This window comes from Nerophis ophidion, linkage group LG08, assembly GCF_033978795.1.
Source record: "Nerophis ophidion isolate RoL-2023_Sa linkage group LG08, RoL_Noph_v1.0, whole genome shotgun sequence".
In the NCBI taxonomy this organism is placed as follows: Eukaryota; Metazoa; Chordata; class Actinopteri; order Syngnathiformes; family Syngnathidae; genus Nerophis; species Nerophis ophidion.
In genome coordinates, this window is record NC_084618.1 from 70,384,156 (window position 1) to 70,409,571 (window position 25,416).

Consider the following 25,416-nt stretch of genomic DNA (forward strand, 5'->3'; position numbering starts at 1 on the left):
TGAATGTTGTCTGTCTATCTGTGTTGGCCCTGCGATGAGGTGGCGACTTGTCCAGGGTGTACCCTGCCTTCCGTCCGATTGTAGCTGAGATAAGCACCAGCACCCCCAGCGACCCCAAAGGGAATAAGCGGTAGAAAATGGATGGATGAATGGATGGATGAAACTGAAGGCAAACAAAGTGGGGTAAAACAGCATTGTGATTTTTTTTTTCTCGTATTTACCCTTTTTAATGTAAATTTTTTGGCTGCATTTTTGTATTTGAAGGTTTTACTACTCCAGTAAAAAGTACTTTTGCGTAAACACAAAACATAACCAAGTATAAGTGAGCCCAAGAGTTGTGTTGTGTACATGAAAGAGTTTGATGTCCATCACCTCAGTGCCTCTGGGAGGACCACAGTGCTGGGGGGCTTAGTGAGATGAAAGTGTGTGGACATTCCAGCACACACACTATCTGTGCGTGCGTGTGTGTGTGTGTGTGCGTGTGTGTGTGTGTGTGTGCGTGTGTGTGTGTGTGTGTGTGTGTGTGTGTGTGTGTGGGTGCGTGTGCGTGTTCCTGAGTATATAAAAAAAATGGACAGCCTGAGGATTAGAGCGACTTGGAGCACTGCCAAATAAAATGCCAACATCTGGTCGAGGGAAGAAAACTTTCTGAAGTTAAAGTTCCAGTAGATTACATTTTCCTTACCTTAAAGATGTCGGCCATCTTGCGTTGCTGCGGCAGGGAGCAGTGGTTCTCTATGGACAGGATGACTGGCATGTCCGAGTTGACAAATGCCGACCGGTTAATGGCTTCCACCACATCCTGGGAGCACATGACTTGTTTTTTTAGACACAAGCCTCTAACGCACAGGAACTACTGCTAAATGTCAAAGATCCTCTATAGGGGGACTGATCGGCTATTTTTAAAAACGTATTACAAAAAAAGCTAGTCAAATATCATCTACATAACAGGAGTATTATGCTGTTTTTGAAGACCAACAGCAAGAACATTCGCCAAAGATCCTTTATATGACAGGAGTGCACTGCTGTTTTTGAACACCTACTACAGGACACTAGTCAAGTATCCTTTATGACAGGAGTGTTTTGCTGTTTTTAAAGATCTACTGCAAAAACGCAAGTCAAATGTTTGTAGACAGATCCCACTGCTGTTTTTTTACAACCTACTATAAAAAAACGCTCATCAAATATATTTTATATGACAAGAGCACACAGCTGTTTTTAAAGACCTACTTCAAAAACACTAGTCAGAGATCCTTTAATGACAGGAGCACTCTGTTGATTTCAAACACCTACTACAAAAACATACGTCAAAAATCCTTCGTATGACAGGAGTACTCTGCTGTTTTTGAAGACCAACTACAAAAACACTCGCCAAAGATCCTTTGTATGACAGGAGTACTCTACTGTTTTTAAAGACCTATTACAAAAACGAACGTCAATAATCCTTCATATGACAGGAGTACTCTGCTGTTTTTGAAGACCAACTACAAAAACACTAGCCAAATATCCTATATACGACAGGAGTACTCTGCTGTTTTTAAAGACCTACTACAAAAACATACCTCAAAAATCATTCATATGACATGAGTACTCTGCTGTTTTTGAAGACCAACAACAAAAACACTCGCCAGAGATCCTTTATATGACAGGAGTACTCTGTTGATTCCAAAGACCTACTACAAAAACGTACAACAAAAATCCTTTATATGACAGGACTACTCTGCTGTTTTTGAAGACCAACTACAAAAACACTTGTCAAAGATCCTTTATATCACAGGAGTACTCTCTTGTTTTAAAAGACCTACTACAAGAACGTATGTCAAAAAATACTTTATATGACAGGAGTACTCTGCTGTTTTTGAAGACCAACTACAAAAACACTCGCCAAAGATCCTTTATACAACAGGAGTACTCTGTTGATTCCAAAGACTTATTACAAAAACGCAAGTCAAAACTTCTTTACATGACAGGAGTACTCTGCTGTTTTTGAAGACCAACTACAAAAACACTAACCAAATATCCTTTATATGACAGGAGTACTCTGTTGTTTTGAAAGACCTACTACAAAAACACTTGCCAAAGATCCTTTATACCACAAGAGTACTCTGTTCTTTTCAAAGACCTACTACAAGAATGTATGTCAAAAAATCCTTTATATAACAGGAGTACTCTGCTGTTTTTGAAGACAAACTAACAAAAAAACTCCCCAAAGATCCTTTTTATGACAGGAGTACTCTGTTGATTCCAAAGACCTACTACAAGAACGGACGTCAAAAATCCTTTATATGGTAAATGGTAAATGGGTTGTACTTGTATAGCGGTTTTCAACCCCTTTTTAAGGAGCCCAAAGCGCTTTAACAGTATTTCCACATTCGCCAATTAACACACACATTCACACACTGACGGTGGGAGCTGCCATGCAAGGCGCTCACCAGGCCCCATCAGGAGCAAGGGTGAAGTGTCTTGCCCAAGGACACAACAGACGTGACTAGGATGGTAGAAGCTGAGGATTGAACCAGTAACCCTCAGATTGCTGGCGCAGCCACTCTACCAACTTCGCCACACCGTCCACGCCGAGCACTCTGCTGTTTTTGAAGACCAACTACAAAAACACTCGCCAAAACTTCTTTAAATGACAGGAGTACTCTGCTGTTTTTAAGAGATATTGCGCAAAAACCCTCATCAAAGATCCTGGAAATGTCACAACAAAGGTATTCGCGGGCCTGATCAGTCCCTCCAGCTGAGAATGGGTGATGGACTTGTTGTCCTTCCTCACCTTGAAAGGTATTTTGGTGGTGAGGGTGTGTCCGTGATAGATGACTGGCATGCCGTCATCTCCGTCCCAGCAGTCCAGTTCCACGCTCCTGCAACCTTGCAGCAGCACCTGCATGAGTAAAACATGAGTACCGCGCGTCCATCATGGGGGACGTCTTGTGTTTGTCCACGGACTTGGCTGTAAAGCTCCACAGAGGACTCTCCTTTGAGCTGGTGTCCCGTCAGGTAGGTGTTGTGAGAAGATTCTATGTAGTAGCAGGACAGGGGATACTGGAGCTCATCCAGCTTCATCTGGGATTCCTCGTTCCGAGAGACAAAGTTCTCCTTGTCCATGAGGTACCTGCTCGACGACAACAACCATCAATACTGACACAACACACTGTCATAATAAGTAGGGGTGTCCCGAGACAACTTTTTCCACCCACGACACCATATTGACATTGCAGCCTTGAGTATTGTCCGATACTAATAATATCTGATACAATAGCAGCACTAATCATAAATACTTTGGATTTACGTTTGATTAAGTGAAATCAATGATACTGTAGGCATAAAAAGAATTAACCTGTTTGGACTTAAGCTGTCTTTAAATTGAAGCAGAGTGTTAACTTTTTTTGGGACAACATCAGGTGGTGCAATAATTCATTAAGTTAAGCTAACGGCGCAGTAATTGAATATTGCGGACACGTTTATTACTGTATGTGCAAATATAAATATTCTATCCTTATACATATCTACAAATGTGCTTTACACTGCAATATTGTTCAATTAAGGACACTTATTATGTATGTCTAGCTTGTGTGTTATTGTGTGCTTAGCTGTTGTGTAGCTGCTAGCTCCTAGTGGCCTAGCATGTTTACCTTGACTAAAGACCAAGCTTATATGCTTCCCGTAGGACAGACGTGACTACCCATCTTTGCACAAGTAAATGCGGCAGTACTGCTTTTAGAAGCAAGCTGATATTGAACCAATGTGATATAAATATTGGATCGGAACACCCCTCATAATTGCAATAATAATACATTGTGTTATAGTAATACCGTGCAAAGCCTTCGAAGGACATCCAGCCCATCTGCTTCATGTTTGATGACGGCTCAAACGTCTGCAACACGAAGACATTCATCAGCGTTATTGATCACCACGTTCCTTCCTTTTGTCTGAGCTTTCCTACATCCTTTTCCCATTCATTTTTTCCATGACTTCCTGATCAATAGCCCACATTTCCTCGTCCCATTCTACACCACAACATCTGTCCACATAAACGCTTAAATATCTGTAAGGAAGTTTAAAAAAAAAGTAAAATATGCATCCATTTTTTGATTTACAAATATTTAGTTTTAGCTTTTCATTCGTATTATTATAATATTTATATGTTATTTTTATTTAATGAATAATTCTACTATTTGGCTTTTTTGCAACACTATTTTAACTTGTTTTATTTATTCATAAACTGCAAAATTATTTTGGGATATTATTTTAATAATGACGTATCACGTTTCTTAATGGATATTTCTAAATATATACACTCACACACACACACACACACACACACACACATACATATATATATATATATATATATATATACATATGTATATGTATGTATGTATATATAATATACATATATACATATATATGTATATATATATATATATATATCTATACATATATATATATATATATATATATATATATATATATATATATATATATATATATAATCATTATTATCACAGACGTCCCACTGGGTGTGAGTTTTCCTTGCCCTTATGTGGGCCTACCGAGGATGTCGTGGTGGTTTGTGCAGCCCTTTGAGACACTAGTGATTTAGGGCTATATAAGTAAACATTGATTGATTGATTGATTGATATATATATATATATATATATATATATATGTTGCATAACCTTTTTAAATACATTTGACAAATTTAGCCAAACATTATTCTGCTTATATTTAGTTGGATCAGGTTAGCTGCAGCAGAAGCTGCTGCTGCTATAATTTCTGGGGTGAGAGAGAAGTTACGACAATATACAATCACACAAAACAAATAATAATATTTATAAATGTAATAAAAAAATTTACAATCGATTACAACTATTCTCAAAAAGAACATGAATTACAATTATTTCAAATTGTGTGTTTTAAGAACATCAATTTGTAGTTACTGTTTAGCTTTTATGCAGCTCACTTAAATAACTGATTCATATTTAATTCATACATATTCAATAATTTTAGTTCAATTTGATATTTCTTTACATTTTCACAATGCTATTCAAATAAACCTTAATAAATGATTTATACATGTATTTAAAAACAATGTTAATGTATTTTCACCTTTTATTTTAATATGTTTATTTAATGGGTTTTATTTTTTTATAATTAAAATTGCTTCAATGTGCAAAAAAACGAATCCCATTTTACTTTGGTTAACTTCTTTAATCTGAACGACAGTTTCGAATCTTAATATATTACTTAAAGTGGAACTGCATTTTATTTGAAATTTTGCCTATCGTTCACAATTATTACGAAAGAACTGACGGATGGATTTTTTATGCATTCTAAATCACATCACTTACTGTACAAGGTCTGCGGTCATGAGGATGTCGACTGCTAGGATGTTCATATATTCCCATTTAAATGAAAATTGTCTCATAATCCTCGCAAAAAAACGGGGTGGGGCGGAGGAGGGCGAACAAGCGCTTTTCGTGTCGTTCTTAACAGGTCCAAGTCCTAAATGGCTGCCAAAGTGTCCCAACTTGTCAGGTTACCTACCCAGACGTCTCATGTCCATATGAGATGCATGATTTATGATCTACAATGTATTTACAGTGTGCAAGGAAGCAAGACAGCAGCAGACCACTCAATGATGTAAACATAGGCACACACGCTAGTGATCACGGCGCCGCTATATATAGTTTGAGTTAGCGCTTATAATAACAAAATCACCAATACCTGGTTAATAATCAAGTCACGAAATGAAAATGGAGTATTTATCAGATTATATGGGAGGAATAGTGAAGTTCCAATCGGCTCTGCTGTAAGCAGACTTTTATTTACTTTTATTTCGAAGTTAGAACGCATCATGTCTTTCATAATGACTGTGAACGATAGGCAACATTTTTTTTTAAATAGGAGTTCCCCTCTAAAACCTTGCCTGTGCAGTTAACTAAGGTTTTATGCTGGCCACAGTTTGACCCTGGAACAGATTATTTCCTATGGGGAAATCATATATAATGTATTATCGCTCACCTGTATAATGCTCAGAATTTCATCGTAGCTCAGGTGCTCCCTTTGGCAGTTCACCAGGAAGTCGTTGAGCTGAGGTATCGCCAAGCCCAGCACGCCTAGCGAGGCGCTCTCCACGCCCGTCCCGTTGGTCACGATGCTGGCCGCCGCGATGGCGTCCGAGATCTGTTTCTGGTTGTCGGACATCTGCTGCCTCGTGCGGATGAGCAAATCCAGGTCGGAGCCGTTGCGAGTTAGAAGGTCTAGAGAGGAAAAAGGAAGGAGATGTAGGAACGATGTAGATGTTCAGGATGCTCGCTTGTAAATTAGTGCGTACCAAGGTCTGGTTGGAGCCCCACGTCTCTGTCGTCAATCTTTAGGCTGGTGTAAAGAGGAGCAGACTCTGGAGTGGCTCGACTGCAGGGGACAGCGTAGGTGTCGAAAAGTTCTTTCAGGTCCTTCCTGCTCCGAATGCTGCAGGAAAAATCACAGCTAACATTTAATGATACTAAAATGATCATCAAATGTAATTATTACTATGATATACGATATGATATATGATATACGTATCAATCCAAATATAAGAGGACCATGACTCTAAGGCAATGCTTCTTTTTTCAAGACGTTAGACAAAAAAAAGGCTAAATTTGATAATTACTGAATATTGGATATAATTTATTATTTATTTTAGGGCGACTCGTCCTTTTTCTGACTTCCTGACAACCAAGACAACACAACTACACTTCTTGACAGCAAATGAGCGACATGAAGAAAAGCCCAGAGAGAAGTCGTTTGGCACAACCTGCTGATTTGCATGTATAAATCTCTCGGCCCCAAATAAAAAAAATGTTTTTAGCATATGTTGTTCTTATGATATAAACAATGTCCATCATGACTACTCTTCTGTCTGTAAACACACTTTTTTTCCCCCAGAGACTCTATAGCTGGGATGACATCTGCTGCCGTAAGGGCTCCACAACCCGCTGGTGTGTGAGTGACGGGAAGAAAAGCTCAGAGAGAAGTTGCTTGGGGAGAAGTCGTTTGGCACCACCAGTTAGTTTACATGTATAAAATGCGTAGGCCCCGAATAGGAGACTCGTCTTTTTCAGACTTCCTGACAACCAACACATTACTTCTTCACGGCGGGAGAGCAACAGGAAGAAAAGCCCAGAAAGAAGCCGTTTAGCACAATCTGCTGATTTGCATGTACAAATCTCAAGGCCCCAAAAGGGAAAACTGCATTTTTCAGACTTTTTTTATTATGATATGAAAACATTTAAATGATAAATGATAAATGGGTTGTACTTGTATAGCGCTTTTCTACCTTCAAGGTACTCAAAGCGCTTTGACACTACTTCCACATTTACCCATTCACACACACATTCACACACTGATGGGGGGAGCTGCCATGCAAGGCGCCAACCAGCACCCATCAGGAGCAAGGGTGAAGTGTCTTGCTCAGGACACAACGGACGTGACGAGGTTGGTTCTAGGTGGGATTTGAACCAGTGACCCTCGGGTTGCGCACGGCCACTCTCCCACTGCGCCACGCCGTCCCTAAATGTAATTATTACTATAATATACGATATGATATATGATATACGTATCAATCCAAATATAAGAGGACCATGACTCTAAGGCAATGCTTCTTTTTTCAAGACGTTAGACAAAAAAAAAAGGCTAAATTTGATAATCACTGAATATTGGATATAATTCATTATTTATTTTAGGACGACTCGTCCTTTTTCTGACTTCCTGACAACCAAGACAACACAACTACACTTCTTGACAGCAAATGAGCGACAGGAAAGAAAGCCCAGAGAGAAGTCGTTTGGCACAACCTGCTGATTTGCATGTATAAATCTCTCGGACCCAAATAAAAAAAATGTTTTTAGCATATGTTGTTCTTATGATATAAACAATGTCCATCATGACTACTCTTCTGTTTGTAAACACACTTTTTTTTCCCCCAGACACTCGAAAGCTAGGATGACATCTGCTGCCGTAAGGGCTCCACAACCCGCTGGTGTGTGAGTGACGGGAAGAAAAGCTCAGAGAGAAGTTGCTTGGGGAGAAGTCGTTTGGCACCACCAGTTAGTTTACATGTATAAAATGCGTAGGCCCCGAATAGGAGACTCGTCTTTTTCAGACTTCCTGACAACCAACACATTACTTCTTCACGGCGGGAGAGCAACAGGAAGAAAAGCCCAGAAAGAAGCCGTTTAGCACAATCTGCTGATTTGCATGTACAAATCTCAAGGCCCCAAAAGGGAAAACTGCATTTTTCAGACTTTTTTTATTATGATATGAAAACATTTAAATGATAAATGATAAATGGGTTGTACTTGTATAGCGCTTTTCTACCTTCAAGGTACTCAAAGCGCTTTGACACTACTTCCACATTTACCCATTCACACACACATTCACACACTGATGGGGGGAGCTGCCATGCAAGGCGCCAACCAGCACCCATCAGGAGCAAGGGTGAAGTGTCTTGCTCAGGACACAACGGACGTGACGAGGTTGGTACTAGGTGGGATTTGAACCAGGGCCCCTCGGGTTGCGCACGGCCACTCTCCCACTGCGCCACGCCGTCCCTGATTTAATCATGACTCCTCTTCTATTTGCTGACAGCCTTTTTTTCAGCAGGTCTGTAGCTGTGATGATGCGCTGCTACAACATCTCTACTGGTCACTGGTGCGTGAGTGACAAGAAGAAAAACTCAGAGAAGCTGCTTGGGGAGAGGTAGTTTGCCGCCACCAGTTAGTTAACACCTATACATTTCTACACCCAGAATATTGGACTCCTCTCTTTTAGACTTGATTGATTGATTTAAACTTGTATTAGTAGATTGCACAGTTCAGTACATATTCCTTACAATTGACCACTAAATGGTAATACCCGAATACGTTTTTCAACTTGTTTAAGTCGGGGTCCACGCAAATCAATTCACTTCTTCTTCACAACGAGTGAGCGTCAGGAAGAAAAGCTCAGAAAAGTCGTTTGGCGCAATGTGCTGATTTGCATGTATAAATCTCTAGGCCTCAAATCCAGTACGAAACCAGTCTTCTTCAGGCCTTTTTCTTATAAAATAAAATTTTGCATCCCAACTCCTCTTCTGTGCTACCCTTTTTTAGCGAGTCTGTAGCTCTGAGGACATCTGCTGTTATTAACTCTCCACAGGGACGGCGTGGCGCAGTGGAAGAGTGGCCGTGCGCAACCCGAGGGTCACTGGTTCAAATCCCACCTAATACCAACCTCGTCACGTCCGTTGTGTCCTGAGCAAGACACTTCACCCTTGCTCCTGATGGGTGCTGGTTGGCGCCTTGCATGGCAGCTCCCTCCATCAGTGTGTGTGAATGGGTAAATGTGGAAGTAGTGTTAAAGCGCTTTGAGTACCTTGAAGGTAGAAAAGCGCTATACAAGTACAACCCATTTATTATTATTTATGTGTGTGAGTGAGTGACAGGAAGAAAAACCCCGAGAGAATTTGCTGGGGGATAAGTCGTTTGGCATCACCAGCTGGTAAACATCAAATCTCTAAACACAGAGTATGAAACATGTCTTTTTTGAGGGAAACACTATTGTCTGGGTAATTACAATCATATGTAGTTAGCATTTTTGTACAACTTATATTATTTGTCTATTTTCACATTGCAATTAGTCAGGGTTAATCGGCAGAAGGAAGAAGCACTAAATGTGTGTACCTGAATGATTTGAAGAGCTCCACAAACTCAATGAAGCTCATGGTGCTGTCAGAGATCATGAGGTTCTGAAAGCCTTTGAAGCATCCTTTGCCGCGGCCGTGCCAAGACCTGCTGCTCCACGCCCTTCAAGTCAGAAACATCGCGTTGAAATGAAACATTAAAGCACCATTCTCCACTGTGGACATACTGTATGTACCCTGGTTGTGCCTTGGAGATCCCTGAGAGGACCGGAGAAGATTGTGGACGGGATTGGTTGGAGCTCGCCATGCTGGAGGATGAGGAGGATGAGGAGGAAGATGCCAGCAGTCCCGGACTTCCTTTAGAGGCCAAAGAGAACGGCCCAGGGAAGCTGTCATCTGTGGAGGATGAAAATTATTGATGGACGTTTTGAAAAAGCTGAACATTATTCTCCCTTTTGTCTGCAATTGTGTAACCTTGATCTTCCTGGTCTATGCTGTCTGACTCCGGTCCATTCCGATACAGTCCCTCTTTGCAGCTGCGGGTTTTCCTGGACACCATCTCGTCATCTGTGGCATCCCCGCTGTCTCCCTGCGTCCATATTAAATTTGATATGCTGAATAAATAGCTCCTAGAATGTGGCTATTTAAGTACTGACCCTCACAAGAACCTTCTTCTTCTTCTTGGTCTTGTCATTGATGCCCAGGGGACTGTTTTTAGGGGCTGCAGACTTGTCTCCTCCACTTGCTCCCATGTTCCACCTGCGCCCTCCAAACAGCTCAATAGCCTGGGCCAACGTCGGCCCCTCGTATCGACCCTCCTCCTGGCAGACATAGACATTCAGAGAATAGGATTAGATTATGTACAATTTAAATGTACTTAATTGCATGATTACGTATGTTTTACCTGATACAGACTGACATACTGCCTCCTGAGCCACTGCAGCCTTTGGTCTGGAAACTTCTTCATCTTCCGGGTGGCATTCACTAACTCTGACAGTCCTTTGTACAACATTTGTGTGGTGTGGTTGGGGGCTACAAAGTGCAGCAGTCTGTTTGAAGATAACATCAAGTACAACTAAGTACAGTCAAATAAAATGCAATAGCAGATCAACACAAAGTAAAGTACTAAAATAACGTAACACAACCAAATTTTACCGACATAATGTTGAGCAACGTAACATAGCATATGAACGTAACCTTAAGTAAACAAATGTGATGGAAGAGAACAGAAGTTGAACTCAACTAACCTAACAAAACGTAAAGTACCGCAACATAACGTAGCATAACATAACGTAGCATAACATAACGTTGAGTAACGCGACAGAACAAAACCTACACTAAAACAAATTAATGTAACGCATTGCAAGATAGCGTACGAGCGCAACCTAAAATGACCAAACGTGACCTGAAGTAAGCTAACCTAATGAAACGCAACGCACAAAACGTAAAGGAATGCAACGTAACCTAACATAATGTAGCGTAACAGAATGTAAAGTATGCAAAGGGAACTAACCTAAAATAACCAACATACTGTAACTCAATGTAACACAACGCAACAAAGCATTCGAACGAAACCTACCGTGACCAAAGAGAAACTGAACTAATATAACAAAAGGCAGCACAACTAATTGTTAAGTAATGCAAAGTAAAATAAGATAACCTAGGCCAATAGAATGCAAAGTATGCCAACTGACCTAAACTAACTTAACATAACTTAATGTAACTCAACACAAAATAGCGTACAAATGTAACCAAACATGATGGAACGAAACAGAACCTCGAAAACACTGACCAAACAAAACGCAAATAAATATAAAGTAATGCATCGTAACGTAGTATAAACAAAATGTAAACCATGCAAAGGGACCTAACCTAAACTAAGAGAATTTAACGTAACAACACAACACAGCATAACAGGATGTAAAGCAATGCAGCAGAACAAAGCCTCAACTAACATAACTTAATGTACCGCAATGCAACATACCGTACCAAAGTAACATAATGTAACCAAACGTGACGAAATGGGAAAAAAACATCAACTAAAGTAACATAACGAAACACAGGAAAAAGTAAGGTAATGCAACCTGATATAACAAAAGGTAGCGTAACAGAATGTAAAGTATGCGGATTGCAACAGAGCAGAACCTGACCTACAGTAAATTCTGGACTATAAGTCGCTACTTTTTTCCCCACCCTTTGGATTCTGCGGCTTATAAAACGGTGTGGCTTATTTATTGGTTCGCTAATTATTATGATAAAATGTTTTCAAAACAAAAAATATTTTTTTTTAGATTTAGATTTAAAAGAAGCAAATACAATGAGAAGGTGTTTTATTGTTTGGGCTATGGCAGCATTCTTTGGACGAGATCGCTCACTGCAGGGGTTGTAGTGTCCTTCCATGCACCAGTAAGGCTTTTTTTCTTTTTCTCCCATCCACAGCATCATTCAGTCTTCGAGCCATCCATAGCGTTTTTCTCGTATGGATTGTTCATTCATTACTCTAAGCCAGTGGTTCTCAACCTTTTTTCAGTGATGTACCCCCTGTGAAAATTTTTTGCATTCAAGTGCCCCCTAATCAGAGCACAGCATTTTTGGTTGAAAAAAAGAGATAAAGAAGTAAAATACAGCACTATGTCTTTGGTTTCTGATTTATTAAATTGTATAACAGGCCAAAATATTGCTCATTTGTAGTGGTCTTTCTTGAACTATTTGGAAAAAAATATATAAAAATAACTAAAAACGTGTTGAAAAATAAACAAGTGATTCAATTATAAATAAAGATTTTTACACATAGAAATAATAATCAACTTAATATGCCCTCTTTGGAGATTGTAATAGAGATCCATCTGTAATTATGAACTTAATTTTAAATATTTTGTCGGAAGAGTGTTTTCAAGCACATTTGTACATGCTATCGTAATGTAATGACGCTAGCTTGTAAGCAATAGCTAATATGCTAACACGTTTAGGAGTGTCTGTGTTGGCGTTTTTACCTTACCATGGCATTCTTTGTTGTCATGGTCATGGACCCACTAGCTTCCGCAGCTAGTGGGTCCACGACCATGACTTCTGTTATGTATGATCAGCCGTTTTACTGCCGAGTTAAAGACACTGTTTGGAAACAAATCTGCGACTTATAGTCCAGTGCAGCTAATGTATGTAAAAATATATTTTTTCCCTACAATTTTGTGGTTGCAAGTAATATACCGGTAGGCTCTATAGTCTGGAAAACACAATAAATTTAACTAATGCAATGTAACGTAATGTAACATAACGTAACTTAACGCAACACAGGACAAGTCAATGTAATAAAATATATATATAATGTAACGCTTTCCATAAAGCTCCAGTGCAAGCCAGATTTGTGTTGGGGTGCCCACTTACTCAGCGTTGCTACGCAACCTTATGTATAAGTTTATGTTTGGCCGCAGTTGTGTTAGGTACTCATCTGGACTGTGGAACCATCGGCACACGTTTGTATGTCAGAAACTGACATTTGGGCTTTACGTTTTATTGTTTTGTTTTTAATGTTTTGTATTGTGTTTTTATATATGTAATGGATCTTAAAGGGGGACATTATCACCAGACCTATGTAAGCGTCAATATATACCTTGATGTTGCAGAAAAAACACCATGTATTTTTTCAACCGATTTCCGAACTCTAAATGGGTGAATTTTGGCGAATTAAACGCCTTTCTATTTATCGCTCTCGGAGCGATGACGTCAGAACGTGACGTCACCTAGGTAGTCAACGCCATTTTCTCCACCACATTACACGCAGCAAGTCAAAACAGCTCTGTTATTTTCCGTTTTTTCGACTGTTTTCCGGTACCTTGGAGACATCATGCCTCGTCGGTGTGTTGTCGGAGGGTGTAACAACACGATCAGGGACGGATTCAAGTTAATTTACGGAGAAAGTACATCGATTAGCACGGCATGCTAATCGATGCTAACATGTTATTTAGGCTAGCTGTATGTACATATTGCATCGTTATGCCTCATTTGTAGCTATATTTGCATCCAGTCTTTCCCTCCATCCACATTTAATGCCAAACAAACACATACCAATCGACGGATTTAAGTTGCTCCAGTGTCAAGAGATGCAAAAGTCCCTCGTTTGGTTTTTACCGGCGATGCTATGACAGAGATGGCACAGAGATGGCAAGAATGTCCGGATATCCTGCGACACTCAAAGCAGATGCATTCCCAACGATAAAGTCAACGAAATCCCAAAGGTGAGTTTTGTTGATGTTGTTGACTTATGTGCTGATCAGACATATTTGGTCGCGGCATGACTGCCAGCTAATCGATGCTAATATGCTATTTAGGCTAGCTGTATGTACATTTGTAGCTGTATTTGCATCTAGCGTTTCCTTCCACCCACATTTAATGCCCAACACTTACCAATTGACGGATTTAAGTTGATCCAGTGTCACAAGATGCGAAACTTCCGATCGTTGGTCTGCACATTTTACCGGCGATGCTAAGGCAAACATGGCTGAATAGCATCAATAGCTATTTGCTCAATAGCTTCAGTTTCTTCTTCAATTTCATTTTCGCTATCTGCCTCCATACTCCAACCATCAGTTTCAATTCAAGCGTAATCTGTTGATTTGCTTAAACCGCTGAAATCCGAGTCTGAATCAGAGCTAATGTCGCTATATCTTCCTGTGCTATCCACCATTTGTTTGTATTGGCATCACTATGTGACGTCACAGGGAAATGGACAGTGGCTTCGCAGATAGCGAAAATCAGGCACTTTAAAGCTTTTTTATAGGGATATTCCAGGACGGGTAAAATTTTGAAAAAAACTTCGAAAAATATAATAAGCCACTAGGAACTGATTTTTATTGGTTTTAACCCTTCTGAAATTGTGATAATGTTCCCCTTTAAGGTCTGCAATAAAGATTGATGATTGCAATTCAGCAGAATGTAACGTAACGCAATATACAGGAATGTAACATCAAACAAATGTAAGTTAAAAAAAAGCGAATATCATAGAAATAAGTACAACAAAAGAGGTCCAGACCTGTTATCAGTGGTATTGAGCCCATAAAGAATGCTGAGGCCGTTCTCCTCCACCGTCATCTGGCTCAGTTTGTTCTGCAAACACACGGCATGGACGTCCACTCCCTGGTGACCCAGAAAGACGGCCTGCAAGTTCAAACACAAAATGAAACCTCGTTGTCATGATACGCATCATTGGAAAAGAACACATGGCAGCACACCTTTACCACTGCCAGGTCCAGCAGGCCCTCAGCCAGTCCTGCTACCACAGCTTGACCCATCCCCAGTGGTGGCTCCGTGGGGGAGACCCCTCCACTCTGAGGCTTCACTGCCATTTAGCAACATTTACAGTATGTTTGTCACAGGAAATTGACATGTAGTCACATTAACAAGCAGCCAATATTGAGCACTAAACATGGTAGGAAAAGACAATCAGAGCAGTTTATGGTGTATGCGATCGTTTCACAGATAATAACGTCGTCTCATTACTCACCCCAAGTGAGCGTGGTGTTGTCGGGCTGGAGTCTCAACAGACATCGAGCCGTCAGGTGGCTGTCCTGCTCGTAGTGGATGACTGTGGCTCCCTGCAGCAGGAACTGGTGAACATCTGGTTGTAGCGACAACACGTACCTTAAAAAAACAATACGATGATGGAAGTATGTGTCAGGTTCACTTTGTATGTGTTTGGATTGAGGTCAGGTTTTTTTTTTTCCCTACCAGGGAATGAGCTCAGTGCCGTGGCAGAAGGCTCTGTGCGTCTCCTCGGTCCCTTGAAACTCCATCTCATTGGGTGCAGGCTCCGATGAAAGCTCGCCTTCAGAGTCGGACAGGTCCCCCAACATGAACCTGACGACAGAACGGATAAAAATTCACCATGTGCCTTTGTAAAGGTAGAACATCGTATCTCTTTTCTATGTGCTACAGCCTATCAAGATGTCTCATGGGGACAAAAAAATACTTCGCAAAAAAAACTACTCAGCAAGACATAAATATAATAAAGGGAACGCAATAAAGGGAAAGAAAATATCCACAAGAAGACTCATCTGCAGCCCGGCCAAACATTGTGGGGAGTGCATGCAGGCACATGGAGTGCATACACACATTATGGTGTTGAATTCAGGGCAGTTGGATCATGCATCTCCTTTTTACACTTTCATTTTTTTTTGATAATTCAACCTTTACCGTAAAATTCTGCCCTTGTAATAGTGCAATTTTTCTTTACACAATCAAGATGTTTTCTTTTGCAGCAATATACTGTAGTTCATACACTAAAATATTACTTATTTTTTCATACAAATTACATTGTTTCCCTTTTTCAGTCTTGTTTTTTTTACATTTTCTCTCAAAATATTATTTTCCCCCCAATCAAATTATGACAGCAACAAGGCCAAGCAGTTTAATTCACAAAATGTGGATGAAACTCTATCTTATTTTTTCCACTTTTTTTGTTTTTTTACAAACATTCCAATTGACTTCTCTAAAAAAATAATCTTATATGATTATGACTTTTTTTCCCCCACTTTTTCCCCATAAAGTTATGACTTTTTGTAATATTACACTTTTTCCTCATATCATTGAGACTGTTTCCCTTTCCCCTGAATAATTATAAAGCTAAATTTAAAGTACTACTCATAGTCACACATACACTAGGTGTGGTGAAATTACCCTCTGCATTTGATCCATCCCCTTGTTCCACCCCCTGGGAGGTGAGGGGAGCAGTGAGCAGCAGCAGTGAGCAGCAGCGGTGGCCACGCTCGTGGATCATTTTGGTGATTTAACCCCGAATTCCAACCCTTGATTCTGTGTGCAAAGCAGGGAGTCTTTGGTATGACTCACGACCTACCGATGTCAGGGCGGACACTCTAACCACAAGGCCACTCACTGAGCAGGCTCAATTATGCCATGTTCTTTCAGAGTACCATATCTTATTCAAATGTTTTCATATTTTTATCATTTCTGTTACAATATTACATTTTGTGCCCATGAAATGATGACAGGAGCATGGCTAAATGGTGTTGGGAGTGCATACAAGCACATGAAGTGCAAACGTTAATTCACAGCAGTTGGATCAGGCTGCATCTCATTTTTCCACGTGTATTCCCTTTCAGGAACATTCCATCTTTTCTCTTAAAATTGTTACTTTTTTTTTCATGTAAGTATTTTCTCATAACTTAACAGTTTTTCCTGTGGATTTCTACCTTGTATTATTGCATTTTTTCCTCATATAATGTTTCCTCATAGTTTCTATTACATATGCCATTTTACATATAAAACAATTTTCCCATATTTTTTTTCTTTTTTCCTTTTATGGTGAAGACGTTTTCCCTTTACATTATACTTTTTACCTGAAAAATGTGTCTTTTTTCTTCGTAACGTTACATCTTTTCTATTCTCCCTCCCCACATACACAATATTACATGTTTCACCCATTAAATTATGATATGACAGAAGCATGGCTGAAAGCTGTAAGGAGTCCATACAAGAACATTAAAGGCCTACTGAAACCCACTACTACCGACCGCACAGTCTGATAGTTTTTATATCAATGATGAAATTTTAACATTGCAACACATGCCAATACGGCCGGGTTAGTTTACTAAATTGCATTTTTAAATTTTGCGCCGAACTATCTTGCTGAAACGTCGCGGTATGATGACGCGTGCGTGTGACGTCAGGCATTGTAGAGGACATTTTGTTCCAGCACCGTTCACAGCTATAAGTCATCTGTTTTCATCGCATAATTCCACAGTATTCTGGACATCTGTGTTGCTGAATCTTTTGCAATTTGTTCAATGAATAACGGAGACGTCAAAGAAGAAAGCTGTAGGTGGGAAGCGGTGTATTGCGGCCGCTTTTAGCAACACAAGCACAGCCGGTGTTTCATTGTTTACATTCCCGAAAGATGACGGTGAAGCTTTACTATGGAACAGAGCGGTCAAGCGAATACGGTTGGATTGGACCACACACACAAAGTACAGTGTATTATGCAGCGATCATTTCGAAAGATCGTGTTTAGAAAAGGGTCCCTTGCGAAGGGCAGAGATGGCATCGCCACCACCCATCAACTGGTGCTGAAGAAAGGTGTGGGGCCGACCTTCAGGTTGTATAGGTACAACCATATAATCTCACTAAAACACTAGTAACACAATAAGCAGATAAGGGATTTTCCAGAATTATCCTAATACATTTGTCTAATAACATCTGTATCGCTCCCACTGTATAGTCTTTTTTTTTTTCCCTAGTCCTTCACTCTCACTTTCCTCATCCACGAATCTTTCATCCTCGCTCAAATTAATGGGGAAATCGTTGCTTTCTCGGTCCGAATCACTCTCGCTGCTGGTGGCCATGATTGTAAACAATGTTCAGATGTGAGGAGCTCCACAACCCGTGACGTCACGCGCATATCGTCTGCGACTTCCGGTAAAGGTAAGGCTTTTTTAACAGCACCAAAAGTTGCGAACTTTATCGTCGATGTTCTCTACTAAATTATTTCAGCAAAAATATGGCAATATCGCGAAGTGATTAAGTACAGTATGACACATGAAATGGACCTGCTATCCCCGTTTAAATAGGAAAATCTCATTTCAGTAGGACTTTAAGTGCATACACACGTTGAGTTAATTCACAGCAGTTGGATGAGGCGGTATCTATATTTTTACACCTTAAGTATCAGGACTTTTTAAATAATTCAGGTTTTTCATGATAGTGTATCTGCCACACTGCACTATGTAACCAGTAATGACTGGAATACCTCAGCAGGGATGTTGGTGTGCATAATCGCAACATCTACCGGGAGACAAAATGCAACGCGGAAAAACAGCAGCTGTTTGAGAACACGTCATGAGCCACCGCAAAAAGAGTCAAGACCATGCTGATGTTAGCCATCAATGTTCATCATAAACCCTGAAAACCCACAGGCACAACCCACACTTACGAGACGGGTTTTGATTCTTGAGAAGTCCTAAATGATTTGGAACTGGAATAGCAGAAAGGGAACAAGAAGCAGGAGGACTTCTTAGTGTTATCCAGTGCACTAACATAAAACAATAACTCAGAGTCATAGACAAAACAGCAGAAGATAATCCAGGTTTCCTTTACACAAACACCACAAAGCCACGCTGCATCCAAACTCCGTCTTGTGTCATTGTCTTCGTGCCATCAGAGCGCTGAAAAGGACCAGAGCTCCTTCCTCCTTCCTGCCCTGACAACCCGCTATCGTTATTCTCTTTGACACCAGAACATCTTCTTTTCTCGCAAACAAACTGGGGCCGAGGCACTGCATGTTTTACACTCTGAGAGTAACCTGGAGTCAATCAAAGATAATCTGTTTCCTTGTGTATTGGCAAGGCCCATGTATTTACTCAACTGCAGAGAGTGCCAGGCATCTATGACATCAGAATTTGTTCTGCACTTGATCTCGACACCCAGCTGTACAATATGCCTTTAAAGAAATTCAAATACTGACTGATAGCGGTAGCGGTCCCTGAGGGAGTTGTTTCTGCATGCTGGAGCGGTCCCGGAAGAAGACTGAGGACCGCTGGAGGCATCATCGGGATCCTCCGCCTCCAAACTGCGATTGCACGACCTACCGAGCAGGACGGGAGAACCAAGCGTCAGTAAGGATAAGACTCAGTCAGTAAGTGTAGCTGCAGGATGTCGCGTACCTAATTATCTGCAGGATGTTGTTGACCGTGGTTTCCTTCTCCGGCACGTGCAGACCGTCTGGGCCAGAGCGGGACATGAAGTTGTGCTGGCCGGTGTAGTCGGACACACACTGGAATAGCAAGGGAGGATTATTCATGAGTTTGCTGGATGATGTGTGTTTGGTGTGTACCTCTATTGTTTCCTCCGCGTTATCAGCAGGAGGTTTGAGGCTGATGATGCTCGCGGTGCCATCTAACGCGTCGCTCAGCTCCTTCAGGAACACCCCGCAAAAAGGTACCACCTACGTTTGGAGGTTTCAAATGAGCACAAGAAAGACTACAAAAACAAAAACGATAGAGTTCACGGTTACTCACTTTGCATCCTGGGATGTTAAGCGCTCTGGTTACCAGCTTCTTGTACTCTGAGGAGGACTCGTGCTGCGCCATGGCGTCTTTCAGGCTTCTCATGGTCTCGATGTCGGACTGGTCCATGAACTGCCACATTTTCAGCACTTTGCGGGATCTGTGAAAGGACAAAACACAACAGGAAGGACGGATGTTGGCTAAAGTGACATCCATGATGGGCTACTGAAGAGGCCCTGAGAAGCTCCGTCAGCAACATTGTTACATCCGCAGTGCAGGAAGGCACGTTTCATATTCCCCAGCTATTCATTAGAACAAAACAATCCTATTTGTTTCATTTTGCAAAATTTTTGATAATTAAAACTTTCTTTATTTACACACAAATAACTATAGATTTTTTTTCTATTTGTTCTATTTATGGCGTGTAACTCGATTGTATGCAAATAATCTGAACCTTTTTTGTTAACGCTTACACTTTTCTATAAACAATTGGGGACGGCGTGAGGAAGTTGTTAGAGTGGCTGTGCCAGCAATCTGAGGGTTACTGGTTCAATCCCCACCTTCTACCATCCTAGTCACGTCCATTGTGTCCTTGGTCAAGACACTTCATCCTTGCTCCTGATGGGTCCTGGTGAGCGCCTTGCATGGCAGCTTCCTCCATCAGTGTGTGAATGTGTGTGTGAATGGGCGAATGTGGAATTACTGTCAAAGTGCTTTGGGCTCCCTAAAAAAGGGTAAAAAAAGCGCTATACAAGTACAACCCATTTACCAAACAATTTTACTTTTATGGCTCTTGTATAAGATGTTGAATGTTTTTAATATGTAGCTGTATGTGTGTATTTCCCTTTGCCTTAATAATGTACGTGTATCAAAGCATTTTGAAATTTTAGACCCCAGGAGGAATAGCAACTACTAATGCAGCAGCTAATTAACATCCAAACCATTTATTTTACTTGCAGGTGAAATGTAGTGACTGTTTTAATCTAGCAGATGGGGGATGATCATTATGAAACAGAGCCGATACAGGGAGTGAGCGTGCAAAACACTCCCTGAGATGTATTTACCGATCACTAATAAAATGGAATGTCAAAGTTATATATTTTACCACTGTTGAGTTCCCCGGGAGATGGTCACCGTCAAAGACACTTCAGCTTGCTTACAGGAAGTCACTCTTTATGTTGTCTAATGTGAGTGTGTTGTGCTGTAATATGTGTGACTGCACCATTACTGTATTTAGTAGCGGTGCTTAAAACATCGATTGCCATGCGAAACAGGATTCTTTTTCACATTTTAAATGGATTTATACATTTTTTTTAATATTTTACTTTTTTTTTTAAAGAATACATTTTTAATAAGACGTTTTTAAGCCATCTCCATGCTTATACATCATACATCACCCACTAAAAGGAGGTTTATGTAACCTATAACCTGTATGAAAAGGTTTTATTACAGTTACTAACCAAATTATACAGTGCTAGAATCTGTCTGAATAGAGCATCGATTCTCAATTGAATTGTCACCCAAAATATCAAAATCAGATCGAATAGTGAGGTGACCAAAGATTCCCACTTCAGGTAATTAGTATTCTTTCTAGTGCAGGAGTCGGCAACCCGCGGCTCCGGAGCTGCATGCGGCTGTTTGATCACTCTAATGTGGCTCAGCTGCATAATTTCCAACCCCACAGATTATCCCGAGAGATTTCCGGAGTTTTGATGTCTCTCTCAGAAACCACCCCGGGCCAGTATTCCCCTATTTATACCTAGTCTACTAAATAGAGGACGTGCCCTGATGGCAAGGCTCTTACAGTCCTCTAAAACTTGTCCTCGCACCCGTTTTTACAAAAAGCTATCTACGTACCAGCCAGTCACATGTAGAATGCAGCCTGTTGATGCATGTTTCTCAACAGCCATACAGGTTACACTGAGAGTTGTGATACAAACAACTTTAACACTCTTACTAATAAGCGCCACACTGTGAAACCAAACCAAACAAAAATGACGAACACATTTTGGTAGAACATCCACATTTTAACACAACATAAACGCAACAGAACAAATACCCAGAATCCCATGCATCCCTAACTATTCCGGGCTACATTATACACCCCCGCTAGCACGAAACCCCACCACCCCCAACCTCCCCCACTCAACCAACGCACGGAGGAAAGGGGGGGATTTGGTGCAAGGGGGGTGTATAATGTAGCCTGGAAGCGTTAGAGATACATGGGATTCAGGGTATTTGTTCTGTTGTGTGTATGTTGTGGTACAGTGAAGATGTTCTCCAGAAATGTGTTTGTCATTCTTGTTTGGTGTGGGTTTACAGTGTGGCGCATATTGTAAGAGTGTTAAAGTTGTTTATATCACAACTCTCAGTGTAACCTGTATGGCTGTTGAGGAAGTGTGCGTTGCAGTCATCTTAGTGTGTCACATTCGACTCGTGGCTGAGCTGTGTTAGATATTTGTACATTTTGTGGAGGGCGGTGAAGGTAGCGCCTTCATAGCACGCTTGTATCAATGTCGAAGGGCAAAAATCAGCAGACATTTGCGAGAACAGTTGCTCTGAAATCCGAGAGTCTCCTGGAAAATGTGAGAGCGTTGGCAAGTGTGATGTTGTCAATCGGCATTAATTTAAAACTTGCGGGCCGCACTAACATAAAATTTTCATATTAAGGTGCGGGCCGCTAGTCTGAGGCCCTGGTTAATACATAGCACAAAGCAAAAAATAAACTCTGTATGCAGTGTTATTTCATTTTAAATTTCAAATGAGTTTTGTGGCTCCCATTGTTTTCTTTATTTTGCGAAAAGGGTCACAATGGCTCTTTGGGTGGTAAAGGTTGCCGAACCCTGTTTTAGTGGGATTCAATATTGCTATTTTATATGTACGGTATATATATATATATATATTAGGGCTGTGAATCTTTGGGTGTCCCACGATTCGATTCAGTATCGATTCTTGGGGTCACGATTCGATAATACATCGATCATTCCGATTTGATTCTCGGTTCAAAAACGATATTTTTCCGATTCAAAACGATTCTGTATTCATTCAATACATAGGATTTCAGCCGGATATACCCCAGTCTGCTGACATGCTAGCAGAGTAGTAGATTTTTTTTTAAAACTTTTATAATTGTAAAGGACAATGTTTTATCAACTGATTGCAATAATGTAAATTTGTTTTAACAAACGAACCAAAAATATGACTTATTTTATCTTTGTGAAAACATTGGACACAGTGTGTTGTCAAACTTATGAGATGAGATGCAAGTGTAAGCCACTGTAACACTATTGTTCTTTTTTTTATTTTTATAAATGTCTAATGATAATGTCAATGACGGATTTTTAATCACTGCTATACTGAAATTAAAACTAATATTGATACTGTTGTTGATAATATTCATTTTTGTTTCACTACTTTTGGCTTGTTCTGTGTCGTGTTTGTGTCTCCTCTCAATTGCTCTGTTTATTGCAGTTTTGAGTGTTGTTGGGTCAGGTTTGGTTTTAGAATTGGATTGCATTGTTATGGTATTGCTGTGTATTTTTTTGTTGGATTGATTTAAAAAAAATATACATATATATATATAAATATATATATATATATATATATATATATATATATATATATTTTTTTTTTAAATTGATTTTTTAAAAGTGAGAATCGATTCTGAATCGCACAATGTATTCGAATCGATTTTTTCCAACACCTCTAATATATAAATATATATGTATATATATATGCAGGGAGTTACACTAAACCAGCAATTCTCAAACTGTAATACATGTAGCATGAGTGGTACTTGATAAAAGTACAGTTTTATTGTCCTATATTTAAACTGTGTGTAATGTAACAGTGGCCAAAAATATTCAAAATACTTTTTAAATAAAAATTCTGGCTTGTTTTAATGAATACTTAGGCCTACTATGCTACTGTACTTTAATGTTGGTCATTATGGTGGTACTTGGGGAGCGGAATGTTTTTTCTGAGATGATGTGTGGTGAAAAATGTTTGAGAACCACGGCGCTAAACTGTGAAATGCATTAAATTGGCCACTAAACATGGGCCTGCAGACCACAAATAGCCTAAGAGTTTGAAAACCCAGATTTTTTTCCCAGGTGTGTATAGCGCAATTAGCATCTTGGGTCCAACCTGAGTCCTGCCAGGAACTCCATGACGCCGTTGTAGTTGCCCATGTTCCAACAGCACTTGGCCACATGGACCAGATAGGAGAACACTTCCCTCTTCTCTTCCATTGAACCAGCAGTCAGGACCAGCCAGGTCACCCATGAACTCACCTGTACACACAGTATACACGGGTGAATATAAGACCACACGCACACTGTTTGAGCGAACTCATGTGTGGTGCATTAGAGCCTTGTGAATGCATGCACACAAAGCACTTTACAGGCGAAGATAGTGTATCTATTACTGCTAATAAAACTGTCAAGCCCACCACTAGCTCACTTTAAACACACATGCAAAAGCAATGTTTCACATCACAATGCCAATAAACGTAACACATAATCGTAACCACAAACATCCAAGAGTGTGAACGCTGACACACCAACATATGCATTTCAATACAGTTGTTAAGCAGAATGCATTCATTCTTATTTTAGGTTTCACATTCACCTTTCCCACTATGACTGACGGCACATGCAGCCCACGCACAGCAAGTGTTAAAGGTTGGGAATGTTTTGTTCTACGAAAACCATAATCTTTCTCCAAATTGTCCCCTTGGACCTGTTATTACCCCTAAAGTGTTGGCTATATTTACTTCAGTTAAGGAATATTCAAAGACCTATTAGCTGAATAAGTATTTAATTTTAACTACGTTAAATGAACCTAGTGGCTGATGTACTTAAAAAAAGCTGCAGTTTTAATAAATACCACCTTTTACCCGGCCCGTGGGAGGAGTTTGCCAAGTATAGAAATTAGCCAACATTTTTGAATGAAAGAAACTGTTCTTCTAAATGTGCCCACTAGATGTCCCAATAGCAATTATTTGTATCTTTGTAGATCAGGGGTGCCCACACTTTTTCTGCAGGCGAGCTACTTTTCAATTGACCAACTCGAGGGGATCTACCTCATTTATATATATCATTTATATTTATTTATTTATGAAAGAGACATTTTTGTAAACAAGTTAAATGTGTTTAATGACAATACAAGCATGTGTAACACATATAGATGTCTTTCTTTCACGAAGACAAGAATATAAGTTGGTGTATTACCTGATTCTGATGACTTGCATTGATTGGAATCAGACAGTAATGATGATAACGCCCACATTTTCAAATGGAGGAGAAAAAAAGTTGTCCTTTCTGTACAATACCACATGAAAGTGGTTGGTTTTTGGCATCTAATTCATCCAGCTTCCATACACTTTACAAGAAAAACATTGGCGGCAAATTGCGTAGCTTGCTTGATTGACATTCACGGCACCCGAGGGTCTTGTGAGATGATGCTGGCTGCTGCCAGTTCATTATTATGAAAAAATGACAGAGAGGAAGGTGAGAAACACTTTTTATTTCAACAGACTTTCGCGCCGTCCCTTCCGTCAAAACTCCAAAGGCCGACTGCACATTTCTTATCTTCACAATAAAAGCCCTGCTTCATGTTGCCTGCGCTAACAAAATAAGAGTCTCGGAAAGCTGGCGTGCACAAGTGATGTGCACGCCAGCTTTCTGAGGGATCGCTTGTGCACGCCAGTTTTCCGAGACTCTGTATTTAGTT

The 25,416-nt window shown here is 40.2% G+C and overlaps 1 protein-coding gene across 4 annotated transcripts in view; it reads right to left on the reverse strand.

Annotated features, from left to right (window-relative positions):
* Window positions 1-25,416, reverse strand: part of plce1 (phospholipase C, epsilon 1) — a 158,683-nt gene that overhangs the window by 28,638 nt on the left and 104,629 nt on the right. For 3 of the 4 annotated variants that reach the window (XM_061909582.1, XM_061909581.1, XM_061909583.1), the window contains exons 10-29: window positions 23,830-23,975; window positions 19,696-19,843; window positions 19,512-19,622; window positions 19,342-19,451; window positions 19,143-19,262; window positions 15,395-15,523; window positions 15,171-15,307; window positions 14,899-15,005; window positions 14,700-14,824; window positions 10,575-10,719; window positions 10,327-10,491; window positions 10,145-10,259; window positions 9,907-10,066; window positions 9,711-9,833; window positions 6,341-6,477; window positions 6,028-6,266; window positions 3,816-3,877; window positions 2,950-3,115; window positions 2,777-2,884; window positions 686-802 (exon numbers count right to left, since the gene is read on the reverse strand). In XM_061909582.1, the coding sequence (XP_061765566.1) occupies window positions 686-802; window positions 2,777-2,884; window positions 2,950-3,115; window positions 3,816-3,877; window positions 6,028-6,266; window positions 6,341-6,477; window positions 9,711-9,833; window positions 9,907-10,066; window positions 10,145-10,259; window positions 10,327-10,491; window positions 10,575-10,719; window positions 14,700-14,824; window positions 14,899-15,005; window positions 15,171-15,307; window positions 15,395-15,523; window positions 19,143-19,262; window positions 19,342-19,451; window positions 19,512-19,622; window positions 19,696-19,843; window positions 23,830-23,975 (2,670 nt within the window). Of the gene's footprint in view, window positions 1-685; window positions 803-2,776; window positions 2,885-2,949; window positions 3,116-3,815; window positions 3,878-6,027; window positions 6,267-6,340; window positions 6,478-9,710; window positions 9,834-9,906; window positions 10,067-10,144; window positions 10,260-10,326; window positions 10,492-10,574; window positions 10,720-14,699; window positions 14,825-14,898; window positions 15,006-15,170; window positions 15,308-15,394; window positions 15,524-18,611; window positions 18,654-19,142; window positions 19,263-19,341; window positions 19,452-19,511; window positions 19,623-19,695; window positions 19,844-23,829; window positions 23,976-25,416 lie in introns of all 4 variants that reach the window. The other variant, XM_061909580.1, reaches the window with a different exon arrangement.